Raw genomic sequence first — 19,541 nt, 5'->3', positions numbered from 1 at the left:
AACAACAACATCCCGGCAAGGGAACAATAATGTAACAATAACATTCTGGCAAGGAAATAATAGTATAATAACAACATACCTGCAAGGGAACAATAATATTATAACAACATCCCAGCAAGGGAACAATAATATCACAACAACATCCCGGCAAGGGAATAATAATATAATTCTCATATGAAGCACGAATAAACTACAACGGAGTCATAAAATTTCAATACAAGATTCACGGGCATGCTTGATACCGACGTATAGATACTTATCACCATGCCTATACATCGTACTCCACAGTTAACACGTAGAAATTAAGACTCGACTCCTAATCCCCCAAGCTAAAGTTAGACCAAATACTTACCTCGATGCCACGAACACAATTCAAGCCTCAACTATCACTTTACCTCTTGATTCCACCACCAATTCGCTCGTATCTAGCCACAAGTTACTTAATTATATCAATAAATGCTAAATGAATCCATTCTAATGCATGAAAATAAGTTTTTCAATGTTTTACCCCAAAAAATTCAAAAATCACCCCCGGGTCCACATGGTCAAAACCCAAGGTTCGAACAAAAACCCTATTATACATTCTCTCACAAACCCAAATATACAATTTGTTTTGAAATTGGACCTCAAATCGAGGTCCAAACCCCCAAAATTTGAAAAACCTAGGTTCTACCCAAAACACCCAATTTCCCCCATAAAAACCTTTTATTTTGAGTTGAAATCATGAGAAAATATGTTAAAAATTAATAAAAACAAGTTAGAAATGTCTTACAATCGATTTGGAAGAGTACTTGTCTTTGAAAAATCGCCCAAGAGTGTTTTGGTTTTGAAAGGGTTTGAAGAATGGTTGAAGTGCGTCTTAGTTATGATTTTGCAGGTTGCAAGTGCCGCAATTGTGATCAGGGTTCGCAATTGCGAACCCCTCAGAAAATTGACACCTTTGCATTTGCGAAGATAATGTCACATTTGCAACCCAGTTTAATTTCCGGTCACCTTCTCATTTGCGAGGGACCTTTCGCAAATGCGATATCGCATTTGCGATAGAACAGTCGCATTTGCGACTAAGGCAACCCAGGTCGATTATCGCATTTGCGATGCTCTCTCGCATTTGCGAGCCAAGCTTTGCATTTGCGAAGCCTGCAGACCTGCAACTTCCTAAGTCCAAATTTCACTCCGTAGCCTATCCAAAACTCACCCGAGTCCTCGGGGCTCCAAACATGCATACTAACCCAAAAATATCATATGGACTTGCTCGTGCAATCAAATCATGAAAATAACATGTAAAACTATGAATTAAACCTCAAAACTAAAAAAAAAAACCTTAAAACGCATCATTTTCATCAAGAACACATAAAGTTCATAACTCTTCAACCGAAGGTCCAAATCACCTCAAATAAACTCTATTTTAACAAATTTCACAGTTATTATTTAAATAATTTAACAAGTTTGTACCGGGCTCTAGAACCAAAATACAGGCCTGATACCAATAGTTTCAAACATTAATTCTTTTCATTATTTTATAAATAATTCAGCAAAATAATTTCTTTCAAAAATTAATTTCTAAGGCTTGGGATCTCGGAAATCATTTCCGGGCATACGCCCGAGTCTCATATTTTGCTACGGACCTCCGGGGATCGACGGAACATAGATCCGGGTCCGTTTGCTCAAAATGTTGACCAAGGTCAACCATATTCAAATTTTAACTCTAGAAATTTCTCTCTCTCATATTTTCACATAAAAGCTTTCCGGATATACGTCCAGACCATGCACGCAAATTGAGGTGAGGTAAAAAGGAAGTTTAAGGCCTCGGAACACAGAATTTGTTTCTAACACAAGTGATGACCTTTTGGGTCATCACATCCTCCACCTCTAAAATAACCGTTCGTCCTCGAACAGACATAAGAAGGAAGTACCCGAGTCGGGGAAAAGATGGGGATAGGGGCTCCTCATATCGGACTCAGACTCTCAGGTTGATGCCTCAACAGGCTGACCTCTCCATGGAACACGAATAGAAGATAAATTCTTCGATCTCAACTGATAAACCTGCTGGTCTAGAATAGCTACCGGCTCCTCCTCATAGGACAAGTCCTTGTCCAATTGGACAATGCTGAAATATAGCACGTGGGATGGAAAGCCGTGATACTTCTGAAGCATGGACACATGAAACATTGGATGCACGACTGATAATCTCGGCGGCAACGCAAGTCTGTAAGCCACCACTTCCACTCGATCAAGAATCTTAAATGGGCCAATGAATCTATGGCTAAGCTTGCCCCTCTTCCTAAATCTCATCACGCCCTTCATAGGTGACACCCGAAGCAACACCCGCTCACCGACCATGAATGACAAATCTCGAACCTTAAGATCGGCATAACTCTTTTGCCTGGACTGAGCTGTACGAAGCATATCCTGAATGATACTAACCTTGTCCAAGGCATCCTGTACTAGATCTATACCCAACAACCGAGCCTCTTCCGTCTCAAACCATCCAACTGGCGACGGCACTGCCTACCATATAAAGCCTCATAAGGAGCCATCTGGATGCTCGACTAGTAGCTGTTGTTATAGGCAATCTCTGCTAAAGGCAAAAACTAATCCCACGAGCCTCTAAAGTCAATGACACAAGCTCGTAGCATATCCTCCAAAATCTGAATAGTCTGCTCGGACTGCCCGTCTGTCTGAGGATGAAATGTTGTGCTCAACTCAACCCATGTGCCCAACTCTCGCTGAAATGCTCTCCAAAAATGTAAGGTAAACTATGTACCTCGGTCCGAAATGATAGACACAGGCACACCATGAAGACGAACAATCTCCCGAATATAGATCTCAGCTAACCTCTCGGAAGAATAGGAGACTGCCACATGAATGAAATGTGCTAACTTGGTCAGCCTATCAACAATAACCCACACTGCATCGAACTTCCTCTAAGTCTGTAGGAGTCCAACAACGAAGTCCATAGTGATACGCTCCCACTTCCACTCAGGAATCTCAATCTTCTGGAACAAACCACCAGGCCTCTGATTCTCGTACTTAACCTGCTGACAATTCAAACACCGAGCCACATATGCAACAATGTCCTTTTTCATCCTCCTCTACCAATAATGCTGCCGCAAATCCTGATACATCTTAGTGGCGCCCGAATGAATAGAATATCGGGAACTGTGAGCCTCCTCTAAAATCAACTCCCGGAGCCCATCCACATTAGGCACACAAACTCGACCCTGCAATCTCAAAACTCCATCATCTCCTAATGTAACCTGTTTGGCACCTCCGTGCTGCACCGTGTCTCTAAGGACATACAAATGAGGATCATCATACTGCTAATCTCGGATACGCTCCAGTAAAGAAGAATGAGCGACTATGCAAGCTAACACACGGCTGGGCTCAGAAACATCCAACCTCACGAACTGATTGGCCAAAGATTGAACATCCAAAGCAAGCAGTCTCTCACCGACCGGAATATAAGCAAGACTGCCCATACTGGCTGACTTCCTACTCAAAGCATCGGCCACCACATTGGCCTTTCCCGGATGACATAAGATGGTGATATCATAGTCCTTCAATAGCTCCAATCACATCTTCTTCCTCAAGTTTAGCTCCTTCTGCTTGAACAAGTATTGTAAACTCTTGTGATCCGTGAACACCTCACATGACACGCCATATAGATAATGCCTCCAAATCTTCAACGCGTGAATAATGGCTGCTAACTCCAAATCATGAACTGGATAATTCTTCTCATGAATCTTCAACTGACGCGAATCATATGCAATAACCTTGTCATCCTGCATCAACACCGCACCAAGTCCAATACGAGATGCGTCACAATAAACTGTATATGGCCTTGAACCTGTGGACAAAACAAACACTGGCGTCGTAGTCAAAGCTGTCTTGAGCTTCTGAAAGCTCGCCTTACACTCGTCCGACCACCTGAACTAGGAACCCTTCTGGGTCAACCTGGTCATCGGGACTGCAATAGATGAAAACCCCTCTACAAACCGACGATAATAGCCTGCCAATCCCAAGAAACTCCGGATCTCTGTAGTTGATGCTGGTCTAGGCCAGTTCTTCACAGCCTCTATCTTCTTCGGATCTACCTGAATACCCTTTGCTGATACAACATGACCCAAGAATGCAAATGAACTCAACCAGAACTCACATTTCGAAAACTTAGCATACAACTGACTATCTCTCAAAGTTTGGAGGACTACTCTCAGATGCTGCTCATGCTCCTCCCAGCTGTGGGAATAGATCAAAATATCATTAATGAAGACTATCACAAACAAATCCAAGTAAGGCCTGAATACTCGATTCATCAAATCCATAAAATCTACCGGGGCATTTGTCAACTCGAATGACATCACCAAGAACTCATAATGCCCGTACCGAGTGCAGAAATCTGTCTTAGGGACATCAGATGCCCTAATCATCCACTGATGGTAGCCAGATCTCAAGTCAATCTTCGAAAATACCTTGGCACCCTGAAGTTGATCAAATAAATCATCAATCCTCGGCAATGGATACTTATTCTTGATTGTAACCTTGTTCAACTGCCGGAAATCTATACACATTCGCATCGATCCATCCTTCTTCTTAACAAACAATACCAGCGCGCCCAAGGCGAGACACTAGGTCTAATGAAGCCCTTCTCAAGCAAGTATTACAACTCCTCCTTTAATTCTTTCAACTCAAGCGGGGCCATACGATACAATAGAATTGAAATGGGCTGAGTACCCGGAGCCAAATCAATGCAGAAGTCAATATCACTGTCGGGTGGCATACCCGGCAAGTCTGAAGGAAATACCTCAGGAAGCTCACGAACAACAGGCACAGAAGCAATAGAAGGAACATCGGTACTAGAATCACGAACATATGACAAATAAGCCAAATACCCCTTCTCGATCATACTTCGAGCCTTCATGTATAAAATAACACTATGGGTAGAATGACCAGGAGTCCCTCTCCAATCTAAACGAGGTAAACCTGGCAAGGCTAAGGTCACAGTCTTGGCATGACAGTCCAAGATCGCGTGGTGAGGTGATAACCAGTCCATCCCCAAAATGATATCAAAATCAATCATGTCCAGAAGTAACAAATATACACGAGTCTCAAGACCCCCCAATCACAACTATACATGAACGATGGACACGATCTACCATAATAGAATCACCTATAGCGATAGACACATATACAAGAGCACTCAAAGAATCACTAGGCATGACCACATACGGTGCAAAATAAGATGACACATAGGAGTACGTAGATCCTGGATCAAATAGAACTGAAGCATCTCTACTACAAACCAAAATAGTACTTGTGATAACTAAATCGGAAGCCTCAGCCTCAGGTCTGGCTGGAAGAGCATAACATCGAGGCTGGGCCCCACAACTCTGAACTACATCTCTGGGATGGACTACTACTGGCTGGCCTCCACCTCTAGCGGCCTGAGCTCCACCTCTAATACCTATACCTCCACCTCTAGCACCTCCACCTCTAGCACCTCAACCCCTACCTCTAGCTGGTTGGGCGGGCGGTGGAACACTCGATGCCTGAACCATGGCATGGGAACTCTGGTGCTGAGAACTGCTCGGTGCTCGAGGGCAATATCTAGCAATATGCCTCGTGTCGCCACAAGTAAAACAAGCCCTCGGCTGCTGGGACTGACGACCCTGAAAACTCTAAAGCGACGGTGCACTGATAGGAGTTGGTGGTGCACTGTAGGACTGCTGATCAGAATATTGCATATGAGGACCACAGCCACCTGAAGCACCGTGAGAAACCTGAAGTGCTGAATGAAAAAGCCTAGAAGGTTGGCCTCTACCATACAAATCCTTTCCTCCAGATGAGGCGCCACTGAATCTGCCTGAATGACGAGGCCTCTTATCAGACTCCTGACCACCTCTCTGCGATAGAACCATCTCAACTCTCCTAGCCACATTGGCTACCTCCTGGAAAGAAATCTCACTCCCTGTCTCCTCATCCATCTGAAGTCGAATAGGCTGAATGAGTCCCTCAATGAACCTCCTCACTCTCTCTCTCAATGGGGAGTATAAGTAGATCATGACGGGCCAAATCAATAAACCTGGTCTCGTACTGAGTAATAGTCATAGAACCCTGTTGGAAACATTCAACTGTCTTCGATAGATCTCTCTCTGAGTGACGGGAAGAAACTTCTCCAAAAAAAGGTGAGAAAACTGATCCCAAGCCAAAGCTGGTGACCCAACTGGTCTGGCCAAACAATAATCCCTCCACCAAGTCTTGGCGAATCCAGATAAGCAAAAAGTAGCAAAGTCGATCCCATTGGTCTCCAATATCCCCATGTTCCTGAGAACCTCATGACATCTGTCCAAATAATCCTGGGGATCCTCCAAAGATGCACCGCTAAAAGTGGTAGTGAAGAGCTTGGTGAACCTGTCCAATCTCCACAAGGCATCGACAGACATAGCTGCTCTATCACCGGTCTGAGCTACCACATCCGGCTGAACTGCTCCAACTGGCTGAGTTGTTAGAGTCTGAAACTGGGGAGCCATCTGCTCCGAAGTGCGAGTAGTAGGAGTTTGGGCTCCTCCTCCAGCTTGAGAGATGGTTGGTGCTACGATGAAGCAAGTATGCCCGGGTGACACTCTCCATAAGGCCCACTAGACGGACCAGAGCATCTTGGAGTACTGGGGTAGCAATGAACCCCTCTGAGACATGAGCTAGGCCCACCGGAACTTCCTGGGTCGTAACCTCATCATCAAACTCAACCTGAGGCTCCGCCGCTGGTGCTGCTGCTCTAGGCTGAGCTCTGCCCCTACCTCGGCCTCGCCCTCTGCCCCTCGTGGGAGCTGCTGCTGGGGGCTCGGGCTGCTTATCAATTGATGAGGAAGCGTGTGTTCTCGCCATCTAGGAAAGAACAAAGTAGAAATTTAATTAGCATTGAGAAACCAGACCGCACGACAGGAAAGAATAGATGTGAAGTTTTTCCTAACTCTGTAGCCTCTGGGGATAAATACAAATGTCTCCATACCGATCCCTCAGACTCTACTAAGCTTGTCTGTGAATTGTGAGACCTATGTAACCTAGAGTTCTGATACCAACTTGTCACGACCCGGATTTTCCACCCTCGAGAGTCGTGATGGCGCCTACTCGTGGAAGCTACGCAAGCCGAATATTATAAAATCATTACACTTTTTATTAAAAATGTTCGACAATTTAAAATAATAAGTGATTAAACAGCGAAATAAATTAAATAACCAGAAATGCGGAATACGAAAACTTAATAATTCAACCAAACACTGCTACATAATTTAAAGTACAATACTACCCAGAATTTGGTGTCACAAGTCACGGACTATCTAAGAATACTACAAATAAGGTCTGAATGAAATACATAAGTCTGTCTCTGAATAAGTAAGAACAGAAAGAGAAGAAATAGGGTCGCCTGAATGGACTAAAGACAACACCCTCAGTGCGGTCCAAATGCTCCGGTATAAGTATCTGCACACATTGAAGAGTGTAGTATCAGCACAACTGACCCCATGTGCTAGTAAATGCCTAGCCTAACCTCAGCGAAGTAGTGACGAGGCTAGAACCAAACTACCAAATAAACCTGTGCAGTTAATTCAAGCCTCAACTATCGCTTTACCTCTTGATTCCACCACCAATTCGCTCGTCTCCAGCCACAAGTTACTTAACTATATCAATAAATGCTAAATGAATCAATTCCAATGCATGAAAATATGTTTTCTAAAGTTTTTTCCCAAAAAGTCAAAAAATCGTCCCGGGCCCACATGGTCAAAACCCAAGGTTCGAACCAAAACCCGATTACCCATTCCTCCACGAACCCAAATATATATTTTATTTTGAAATCGGACCTCAAATTGAGGTCCAAATCCCCAAAATTTGAAAAACCTAGGTTCTACCCAAAACACCCAATTTCCTCTATGAAAACCTTTAATTTTGAGTTGAAATCATAAGAAAAGATGTTAAAAATTAATAAAAACAAGTTAGAAATGACTTACAATTGATTTGGAAGAGTGTTTGTCTTTGAAAAATCGCCCAAGAGTGTTTTGGTTTTGAAAGGGTTTGAAAAATTGTTGAAATACGTCTAAGTTATGATTTTGCAGGTTACAGGTGTCGCAATTGCGATCAGGGTTCGCAATTGCGAACCCCTCAGAAAACTGAGCCCTTCGCATTTGCGACCCAGTTTAATTTTCGATCACCTTCGCATTTGCGATAGAACAATCGCATTTGCGACTAAGGTAGCCCAGGTCGATTATCGCATTTGCGAAGCCTGCAGACCTACAACATACCAGCTAAAACCTGCAACTTCCTAAGTCCAAATTTCACTCTATGGCCTATCCAAAACTCACCCGAGCCCTCGGGGCTCCAAACCAAACATGCACACTAATCCAAAAACATCATACGGACTTACTCATGCAATCAAATCATGAAAATAACATGTAAAACTATGTATTAATCCTCAAAACTCATCATTTTCATCAAGAACACTTAAAGTTCATAACTCTTCAACCTGAGGTCCAAATCACGTCAAATAACTCCATTTTTCACCAAATTTCACAATTATCATTTAAATACTTTAACAAGTTTGTACAGGGCTACGGAACCAAAATACGGGCCCGATACCAATGGTTTCAATCATTAATTCTTTTCTTTATTTCATAAATAATTCAGCAAAATAATTTTTTTCAAAAACTTATTTCTAAGGCTTGGGACCTCGGAATTCATTTCCGGGCATACGCCCAAGTTTCATATTTTACTGCGGACCTCCCAGGACCGTCAGAACACAGATCCGGGTCCGTTTGCTCAAAATGTTGACCAAAGTCAACCATATTCAAATTTTAACTCTAGAAATTTCTATATCTCATATTTTCACATAAAAGCTTTTCGGATAAACGTGTCGTTAAGGTATAGCGCCGTGAATAACCCCGCTATATATAAAATGGTAATCCGTTATTTTTTTCACCTATTTTGGTTGTTTGACTCCAAAAAGACCACACTTTGGTTTCGGGCTCTTAAATGTACCTCTCGTTATACTTTGAGTCCAAATATACCCTGTCTTTATACTTTGAGTCCAAATATACCCATATCGTTATGCTATTGGTTCAAATATACTGTTTTTCTGTTAAGTTTGTCCAAAGTGGACATCCAATCCTATGTGGCACTGATATTTGATGAGGCGGATGTCATATGGCTTGCCACCTCAGCGCCCCTAACCCATTTTACCCCTCCTATTTTGTTTTCACCACTAAAATTTCCTCCCCCCCACCACCATTGCTACCATTATCGCTACCATAAAAAATATTGTATTTCAAATTTTAGTCTTTTATATATGGATTATGGGCGCTGAGGTGGTATGTCATGTGTCATCCACCTCATCAAATATCAGTGTCACGTAGGATTGAATGTCCACCTTGAACATTTTTAAAAGAAGAGGAGTATATTAGAATCAATAGTATTATTTGGATCCAAATTATAACAAAGGGTATATTTAAATTTTTTGTTACAGTACAAAGGTATATTTGGCCATTTGTCGTAATTAAATAGACTTCTAGTTTAAGTAAACTTCTCTTGCATGCGCTGGTTAGTTTAAATAGATCAATTTATTTTAATTTTTAAATAGAAGGCCACTTCTCTTTCGCTTATTAGTTTAAGTAGACTTATTTTGCACTAATTAGTTTAAATAGGCTTCTTTTGCACTAATGTTGAAAATAGAACCATCCTCCATGAACACCCATTTGGCTTTCCAAATTGCTGTTTGACCAAGCTGATCTGAAAATTAAGTGCTAGCTAGCTAGTATAAGTTTCGAAAGAGCTTATAGTAAATCTTGAAAGCATTTCTCTCCCACTGAGTAATTGAAAGTAATGGCTTATCCTGCAGTGAACTCTTTAATTCAAACTTTGGAGCTATTCCAAAAGACTTATCCAGCATTGATCCATGGTCAAACTGCAGAGATGATTGACTCTCTCCATGCCAGTGCTGAATATTTTCAAAATATTCTTGAGAACGCTAGCCACCAGAAACAGGAATATGATACATTCAAATATTTTGAGGCAGAGATAAGATCAGCGATGCACCAAGCTGAAGATGTGCTTGAATCAAATGTTGCGGAAATTATGAGAGAATGATGGAGGCAACAAGAAGAGAATAATATTGACGAGACTTTTCAGGATGAAGTAGGGGTTCTTCTTCGAGTCTTGCCTCAAGCGGTAGACAAGATTGATGCTGTAAAGAAATAGGTGAGGCGGATTAACTCCTTCTCCACTGAAACCTATGCTCGTTGCCTTGGCCCCCCTGATGATGAGGATCATTTCTTCAAAAAGGGACATTCTCTGGTAGCTGGTTCTTCTTCAAACCTTGCTCCTACTTCCCTTCTAGGTGATGATGATGATGATGATGATACAGTCGGTTTGGCGAATTCCTTGAGAAAACTCACTGATGCACTACTTGGATTAGCTTCTGAGCAGAACGTCATTCCTATTTTGGGAATGGGTGGATGTGGCAATACCACACTTGCTAAAAAGGCTCAAGATGATCAATCAATTAGATCACATTTTGACATCCAAACGTGGGTTACTATATCTCAAGAATATCACTTAAACGAAGTGTTGCCAAGCCTTGCACGTAGCCTTACAGGATACGAGTTTCAGGGAATGAGTGATGACCAGTTAATGGACCAGTCATATAAAGCACTTAAGGGTCGGAAGTATCTTATCGTAGTTGATGATATTTGGAGTACAAAGATTTGGGATTTGATTGCGAGAACCCTTCCTGATGACAATAATGGAAGTCGAATCATTCTGACTACGAGGCTAAAAGATGTGGCTGAGTATGCTAACCCTGATATCCCTCCTCTTGAAGTGCTGCCGTTAGGGGTAGATGAGAGTTGGAAGTTACTTCAGAATAAGTTGTTGGGGAAAAGCCACATTAATTGTCATTCTGAATTAGAAGATATCGGGAAGAAAATAGTACAAAAATGCCAGGGACTGCCTCTAGCAATTTTGGTGGTTGCTGGGCATCTCTCTAGGATTTCCCCAAAAAGGGAAAACTGGGTAACTGTATCTGAAAATGTGAATGAAGTTGTTACAAGTTATCCGAATGAATGCATAGCAGTGCTTGCGATCAGTTACCATCACCTGCCTATTCACCTCAAACCTTGTTTCCTCCATATGGGAGCATTCCCTGAGGATTCTGAGATTGATGCTTGGCGGTTAATTCGTCTGTGGGTTGCAGAGGGTTTTCTGAAGAGGGATAAGCTGAGAAGCCTGGAAAAAGTGGCAGAGGATTGTTTGGAAGATCTGGCTAGCAGAAATTTAATAATGGTCAAAAGGGGGAAACTCAATGGCCGGATCAAAAATTTGCCGTATGCATGACTTGTTGGGGATGTGAGCGCTTCCGGATGTGTTTAGAACTAATCAAATTCCTAATTTTCATTATGAGACTCCTCGCTTTAGTTTGCATACACGCATTTCAGGGGAAAACTTTACCAAGTCAGCAAAATTTTTGCGTTGCTTGTATCTTTTCAAGGAACCTCATAAAACAATAGGAAAACCATTGGAATTCAAAGCTTTGAGGGTGTTGGCTGCCATTCCTAGGTATCATTTCATCTTCAGGCGTCGCATGACCTTAGATTCAGCTATCTTGAGATTCACATAGACAATCATTTTACTGAATCACTTGAATATATGCATAACCTGCAAACCTTTAGTTTTGTTCATCACAATCTGGAGTGGCGTGGAATTTTAACTTTACCTAACCATATCTGGAATATGAAGCAGCTGAGGCATCTCCGTCTACATGGTAGCACTTATTTGCCCAACCCATATGTGGTAGACGAGTTGGGTCTGCAACATCTGCAGGAGCTTTCCAGTCTCTGTCTTGCTAGCTGTACAAAAGAGGTATTTCTTGGCCTTCCTCATCTAAAGAAATTACGTATCTATGATATCGGGGAAAAATACAAAGCATTAGAGGAAACATGTTGGAGCCTGCTCTACTTGAATAAACTCCGAGTATTAGAGTGTTCCTTTGATGAAGGGAACTCTCTCTGGCTAAATGTTGTTTCCCAATATCGCTAAAGAGATTGACCCTATCTGGAAGTTGGCTTCCCTGGGAAGACATGGCAAATCTTGCCAAGTTACCAAATCTCCAACTACTCAAACTTAGATGTCATGCATTCAGAGGTGAGGTATGGAAATTAAAGGAGGAAGATGAGTTCAAGCAGCTAAAGTTCCTTCTACTTGATGACACAGAGACACAACTCTGGGAGGCTACCAATGTTAACTTTCCAAATCTTCAACGCCTCGTATTGGAGAAAATCAAGATTCTTAGGCGAATTCCTATAGCCTTTGCAGATACATACACCTTGGAGTCAATTGAGTTGTATAAATGCGGTCTAATTGTGGATTCAGCCAGAGAAATTCAGGAGGAAGTAGCTGCCATGGCGGGAAGTGATTGTCTTGCTCTTCGCATATATATATATGAAGGTAACGACTTTCAGAATTAATTGTTGTTTTTCACTTTCCTTTATTTTCTCCTCAACTGTATATATGTTCATATTTTATAGGCTCCCTTCCCTTTCTCATACTTTGGCATCCTATATAAGTAACACTTTATTTAGTTTTTCCACCAAGAATATAATTAATTTTGTTGGAAAATTAAAGAATATAATAGGAGTTATTGGCTTTTCTTTCTTATTGCAGATCTCTACGATTACGTCAAAGAACGCGTTTGAATTCCGTCTAGTACCAGGAATTAAGCTGTATTTTCCAAGATCCAAGAAGCAGTTCACTGAAACGATTTCACAGACTAGTTTCTTTATATTACTTAATTCTTTGTGCTGATACTACATGTAATATTCTAATTAGCTGTAAATAGTAATTTGATCCTTCTTTCTCTTTTTACATTTTTCTTATTACTGTTTCTAAAATTCTCCTTTTTTTCCCGTTCTTAGCCTAAAACTCCTATATAGAGTTCAACTTTGACATGTATTGATTTCCTTTTTTCAGATGTTATTGCAGTACGAACATTGGAATCTCATCATTTCCTTTCCTTTCCTTTGTCTCTCATCATATATATAAAAGATTTTTTAATTGTTGGAATTCCTTTTGTGGTTTATTATTTGTAATATAACCAATATTTTGGTTAGTGAACTCCATCTCACATAAGCATAAGTATATTTGCAAAGTAGACCTTGTTGATAATATTCTTTGGGACCCAAAAATATTGCATTGTGTAATAGATATCATTTGCACAAGCTGTATCTTTTCTCTTACACCTTGGAGGCCAAGGCTTTTTTGCCTACAAAACCAAAGACCATTAGTTCATTTTAGACACACCAACAAGACTTGAGTCTTCATTTCTTGTTTCTTCTTCTCCTCCTTTAGTTATTAAGAGTATTTTGTATGAGAGTTAAGTGTTAGGAAATATTTATGTGAACCCTTTCTTTGGAGTGATCTAGTGGGTTATTCTCTTCGGGTATTTGGGATTAATTAGAGTATTTATTCTAATTTTGTACTCTTATTGGTATGGTGAAATTGCTCTTCTTCGCTTGTGGACGTAGGTCACACTGACTGAACCATATTAAATTGGTATCTTTTTTTTGTCGTTGTTATCAACTTACATTGTCTTTATTATTGACATTATAATATTATTTGGCTAAATTCCGCACTACCTGAGTTTCGGATCCTAACATTATCAATAGCTAGCATATGGACTTACTACAGTACAGGCAGCTCCTACATATTTCAGTCACAATTAGGTGAAAGTTGTCCTTATGCTCATCTTACATTATCATTTTGGAGGATGTAAGAGGGAAATAAATACACACACTTATATCTTCAGAGAGTTCAACTCTTACAAAAGGGTTAATTACACAGTCACTCAGTTTATAATTGCACGAAAATCCTAAACTTATTTTTCTAAACACAAAATCACTCGACTTTCACTAAATTTCTTAAAATAATTATATTTGGCGATAATAAGTCATCGATCGTCGGAAAATAAAAGGCAAAAACCCCTTTCGTCTTCATTTCGACCGGTCCTCCTCCTTCTTAGAGGTATGTTTTCTGTTTTTTAAAACTATTTTTCCTATTTTTAATATGTTTTCAATGTATATTTTTTTAAATATATTTTTTAAGTTTTTTCTTAGGAAATTTAGATATTTTATGGAGTATTTTTATTCTGTTACTGATTATGTCCATTTTCTTTGGAGTTCAAATGTATTATCTCTAGTGATCATTTATGTTTTTTTTTTTTCCATGAAGTAGATACTAGTATTTTTCTACTATTTAGAAATGAGAGTTTGAAAGGACGAACACTGCTCTAGGTGGTTGTACAAAAAGTTTTAAGCGTTGTACTCTTAGCATTGCGAACTCTTCTAAGGTTAAATTGGTAATACTTATAATATTAGTTCTAAAGACTTTTACTGATACGCTATAAACACGCGTCTTGCTTGTTTTGATACTCTACCATGGTCATTGTCGAATCCTATCCCCTTTTCTTTTACTTCTCTATCTAACTGATCCGTTTCTCCTTTTTGAGAGTTTCTCAAATATTTTCTGATTCTCTATCCGATGTTCACTAATTCAAAGTGTGAACTTTGTTTTGGTGAGTTTTTCTTTGCATCTGTTTTATTGTTTGTTGCACCTTTTTCGTTGCTAATCGCTATCTGCTGGATGTATGTTAGTTTCCTATATTCTCTCTCTCTCTCTCATTCTGTCTCACTCCCTTTTTGGGTTCTTTTTGGTAGTTTATTGTTGGATTTTCTACATGCATGTCAGTAATTTGGTCTGATATTCTCATACATGTCTGGTATTTGATCCTTAGTGCAACAGAGATTGAAGATTGTTTTCCCTGATTACATTTTGCGTCTCTAACTTATATTTTATGCATGTGATTCAATCCTCACAGATCAGTAATCTTTAGGAGATTTATTTTGCTGGTGATTTCTTCCCATCTTTATTGACCTATTAGTTAGACTTGCTAGAATTTGGGAGAAACGAATGATGGTTGAGTGTGTAACATTAATTGAGATTTTTATGCTATTAATATGTGTTATTATTTATGTTGTATGGATTGAGTTTGTTTTTGTAATTCAGTTGCTTACTGTTGAAGAACCAGCCATTCAATTATTGGAAACCATCAACTTACTTTCTTTAACTCTGTATAATTCCTTTTGTAATTTGATTCGGCGAGTTAACTGTATGTTTTTTTTTTCAATTTCTCGAAGGACTAGAGTCGATGCTAAAATGATGTTCTTTAGAAAGTAGTTTCAGTGGTATATTGTTCATGTGAGTGATTATTTTTACTTTGTCCCGTGAGTAATTATTCCAAATTGATCTTACTGATGAAAGTGAGTTAACAATCGCTACAATTTCTGGTGATCTTGGAGAAAAGTTGCTTTCAATGACAGCTTAAGAAATCTACCCAACAATTTTCGTCAAGGTATATATTCAACCAATTATACATATTGTCTACTAAAATTTCAGTACCTATAAATTTAGAATTAATCATGGCTACTTCATCGGTAGATGATTCTAGTTTGATGGCTAAAATATTCATCTTTTATTGGTTGATCAATTCTTTTTTATATTTCTGACTTAATTTAGTAGTCAAACAAGTTCTGCAGGGCTTTGCATTTCTTTAGCTACTTTGAGATTTTTTGGCAGCTTCCAATTGGGGGATATAATTAATACTTTGGGGAATCAAAGTATTCTTATTTTTTATGTATGCTCTTTATAGATTTCTTCTCCTACTCTTTATATCTAAAGAACTTGAATTGTTTCATCTTCAATGAAGATTATATGCGTTAAGCATGTCCAAGAACAACTGTGTGACGATCTGGCCGGTCGTATTAACAATTAATGCCCCGATCCCCTATTAACTGCTTTCCCCGAGTTTATTTCTACTAATTTGATTTGCCGAGATGTTCGGTTTTGAGTTTCGGAGAGTTTTGGGACACTTAGTTCCTAAATGAGAGTTTAAGTGTTGGAAAGTTGACCGTAGTCGGAACAATGCAAAGACGGCCTCGGAATGGAAATCCGATGATTCCTTAGCTCCGTTGGGTGATTTTGTTTTACGGGCGTGTTCGGATTGTATTTTGGAGGTCCGTAGCTAATTTAGGCTTGAAGTGCCGAAAGGTAAAATTTTGAAGTTTCCGGTTCGATAGTGAGATTTTGATCTGAGGGTCGGAATGGAATTCCAGAAGTTGGAGTAGCTCCGTAGTGTTTAATGTGACGTGTGTGCTCCGTTGGATTTGATAGACTTTTTGATCGAAAGCATATTTTTAGAGTTTTTGAAATTCTTAAGCTTGAATCCAATGAAAAATAGGTGTTTTGAAGTTGTTTTGAGCGTTCCGAAGGTTCGAACAAGTTTGAATGAAGTTATGGAATATGTTGGTAGGTTTGGTTGAGGTCCTGGGGGCCTCGAGTGAGTTTCGGGTGGTCAATCGAGCCATTTCATGATGTTTGAAGTTGCAGAAAACTGATGTGTGTGTTGCAGACCAGTAGCTCTTTGCGTTCATAAGTGGACCCTCGCATTCGCGATGGAGGTCCCGCGTTCGCGAAGGGATGAGGTCTTTGAACTACGCGTTCGCGAGAAGGGAGTCGCGTTCGCGATGGGCTGGGAAGCTGAGCCTTCACGTTCGCGAATAAAGGGGCGCGTTCGCGAAGAAGGAAAAGTGGTCAACGTCAATTTGTGCTTCGCGAACGCCAGTCTTTGACCGTGTTCGCGAAGAAGGATTTAAATACCTGGCAGAATAATTTAGAAGGCCTATTCCGCGGTTTTGAGCCTAAGTTCCTCCATTTTGGGCGATTTTGAAGCTTTTTGAAGGGGATTAAAGAGGGATTCAAGAGGAATCACTTGGAGGTAATATTTTTGACTTCATAACTCGTTATATGTGATTAAAGACCTAATTGGTGGTGAAGAATTTGGGAAAAATGGGTAATTAGGGCTTGAGATTAAGAGACCTTAACATGGGTATTTAGGGGGTCAATTGAACTCTGATTTCAGTGTTCTTGTTATGTATAGACTCGTGAGGGTACGAGGTTTCTGAAAATGTAAATTTTAGCTTAGAATTTCTTTGTAGAATCAGTTACTTGAAGTGTTATTTACGTTATGAAATTGAATTGAATAGATTTGGGTCATTTGGAGTCGAGTACTCGTGGCAAGAGCGTGGTTTAGGATTGATTATTGAGCCGCTTTGAGGTAAGTGACTTGTCTAACCTTGTGTGGGGGACATTCCCTTAGGATTTGGTATATTTGGTTATTGAAATACCTTGTACGTGAGGTGACGAGTGCGTACTTGTGCTAATTGTTGTAAATTTGTTTTTCATTAAGTAATTACTAGTATGTTTTCTTTTCTATTTTTATTACTTGCATTATTAAGCCTGTTGTTAGCTTAGGAAAGCATGTCTAAGTGACTTAATTGCTTTACTTGCTCAAACTGTCTTACCTGAATTCTGTGCAGCATGCTAGGCTAGAATTACTTGTTTGCCTTAATATGAAATTTGTCATTTCTGAATATTTTCCTGTTGCTGCTGTGTATTTACATTGGGACTACGGATGTGGGGTTCCGGTAGATCCCCCTTGTCTGTTTATTTGGGACTACGGATGTGAGATTCCGGTAGATCCCCCTTGTCTATTTATTTGGGATTATAGATGTGGGTTTCCGGTAGATCTCCCTTGTCTGTTTAATTGGGACTACGGATGTGTGATTCTGGTAGATCCCTCTACATAGTTATATGGAACTACGGGACTGCACATGGCAGATTCTCCCAGTACTAGGTATTTATATTTGGGACTATGGATCGGGATTCCGGTAGATCCCCGCGCACTGATAGTTGGACTACGGGACGGGATCCCGAGAGATCTTTTGGATACATATGATGGACTACGGGACGGTATCCCAGGAGATCCACTGGATAGATGTAATTGGGACTACAAGACGGTATCCTGGAAGGTACCCCGGTTGTTATCTCTCTCTTGAGTTGTATTTCCTTTCCGTGATTATTTTGTCTCTGTTCTAGTTGTTGTTGTTATTCTTTCTATTCTATGTTATTTCTTACTGTTGCACTTAATTATACTGTCTTATTATACACTGTTATACCTTATATTTTATTTAAACTCAGTAGGGCCCTGACCTTTCTCGTCACTACCAGACCGAGGTTAGGCTTGGCACTTACTAAGTACCGCTGTGGTGTACTCATGCCTCTTCTGCGCATGTTTTTCATGTGCAGATCCAAGTACTTTTACTCTGTCTTATCATCCTTGAGGCGAGGCGCTTCTGTAGAGACTTCGAGATATATTTGTTATGTCCGCAGACCGAGGAGTCCCTTTCTATCTTGATATAATAGTATAGCCCTTCAGTATTCCCCTTTTGGTTAGACATTTCTAGAGTTAGAGATTCTTATTTATCTCTTAGATTGTGATTCATGGGTTCCCGGGTTTTGGGAAAATGTATTGGTTTTAAGAGTTAATATTGTGTATGTCGAGCGACACTTTTAAACGTTGTTTTATTACTCTATTTCTGTTTTAAATTATTTTCTTCCACAAATTTGGTTTATCTTCCACATTTTAGGCTTACCTAATCGTAGAGACTAGGTGTCGTCACAATGGTTTACGAACGACGAACCGGGGTCGTGACAAGTTGGTATCAGAGCTCTAGGTTCATAGGAGTCATGGATCACAAGCCGGTTTATTAGAGTCTCGCTGATCGGTACGGAGATGCCTGTACTTATCTATGAGAGGCTATGTCACTGTTAGGAAAATTTCCACTTCATTGGATTTCCTTGTCGTGCGATATTTTGACATCACAATTCTAAACTTTTGTCTTATATTCTCTCACACATGGTGAGTACACGTGCTACCCGAGATGACCAGGCACTCGCGCCCCTACTGCAGTCGTTAGAGGTCAGGGTCGGGGCCGGGGAAGAGGTCGAGGACGCGCATGTGGTGTAGCCAGAGCACCTGCGCGAGCTACCGCCGAGGTACCACCAGCAGTTCCAGCTGGAGTCCAGGCACCTGATACGCATATTGCTACTACTACTCCAGCACTTCAGGAGACTCTAGCGCAGTTCATGAGCATGTACACCTCTTTGGCTCAGGCAGGGTTGCTTTCCCTTGCTGCAGCCATATCTCAGGCCGGGGGAGGAGCACAGACTCCTGCTGCCCGCACTCCTGAGCAGCGAGTGCACGTTGATCAGGTCCTAGAGATTATTCTTGTAGCCCCAGGCCAACCCGAGGATAGGGCATCGACTTCGGAGGATGAGCAGCGGAGACTTGAGAGGTTCAAGAAGTATGATCCTCCCGTATTTAGTGGGTTAGAATCATATGATGCCTTGGGATTTCTGGAGGAGTGATACCGCATTCTTCGTACCATGGGTATATCAGAATCGAGCGGGGCTTCCTTCACTACTTTCCAAATTCGAGGAGCCGCCTATGAGTGGTGGCACACCTATGAGTTAGACAGTCCGGACGAGGCTTCTTTGCTGACTTGGACCCAGTTTTTAGATCTATTCTTAATAGAGTTTGTTCCTCAAAGCCT

At 40.6% G+C, this 19,541-nt stretch overlaps 1 protein-coding gene across 1 annotated transcript; it reads left to right on the top strand.

The window, feature by feature from the left end:
• The first annotated feature begins 9,489 nt into the window (after window positions 1–9,489).
• LOC107823348 (putative late blight resistance protein homolog R1B-17) lies at window positions 9,490–13,018 on the top strand. Its single transcript, XM_016649974.2, has 2 exons — window positions 9,490–12,483; window positions 12,700–13,018. Exon 1 carries the CDS (start codon window positions 10,489–10,491, stop codon window positions 11,371–11,373), a length of 885 nt encoding a protein of 294 aa, XP_016505460.1. The 5' UTR covers window positions 9,490–10,488; the 3' UTR covers window positions 11,374–12,483; window positions 12,700–13,018.
• The last annotated feature ends 6,523 nt before the right edge of the window (window positions 13,019–19,541 follow it).

Source organism: Nicotiana tabacum, chromosome 7 (genome assembly GCF_000715075.1).
Source record: "Nicotiana tabacum cultivar K326 chromosome 7, ASM71507v2, whole genome shotgun sequence".
In the NCBI taxonomy this organism is placed as follows: Eukaryota; Viridiplantae; Streptophyta; class Magnoliopsida; order Solanales; family Solanaceae; genus Nicotiana; species Nicotiana tabacum.
The sequence above is the reverse complement of the archived record's forward strand: the minus strand, read 5'-3'. Positions and strand labels throughout refer to the sequence as shown.

Excerpts from the sequence above, each read along its gene's own strand:
- LOC107823348 (XM_016649974.2), top strand. The coding sequence starts at position 10,489 with ATGGGTGGATGTGGCAATACCACACTTGCTAAAAAGGCTCAAGATGAT.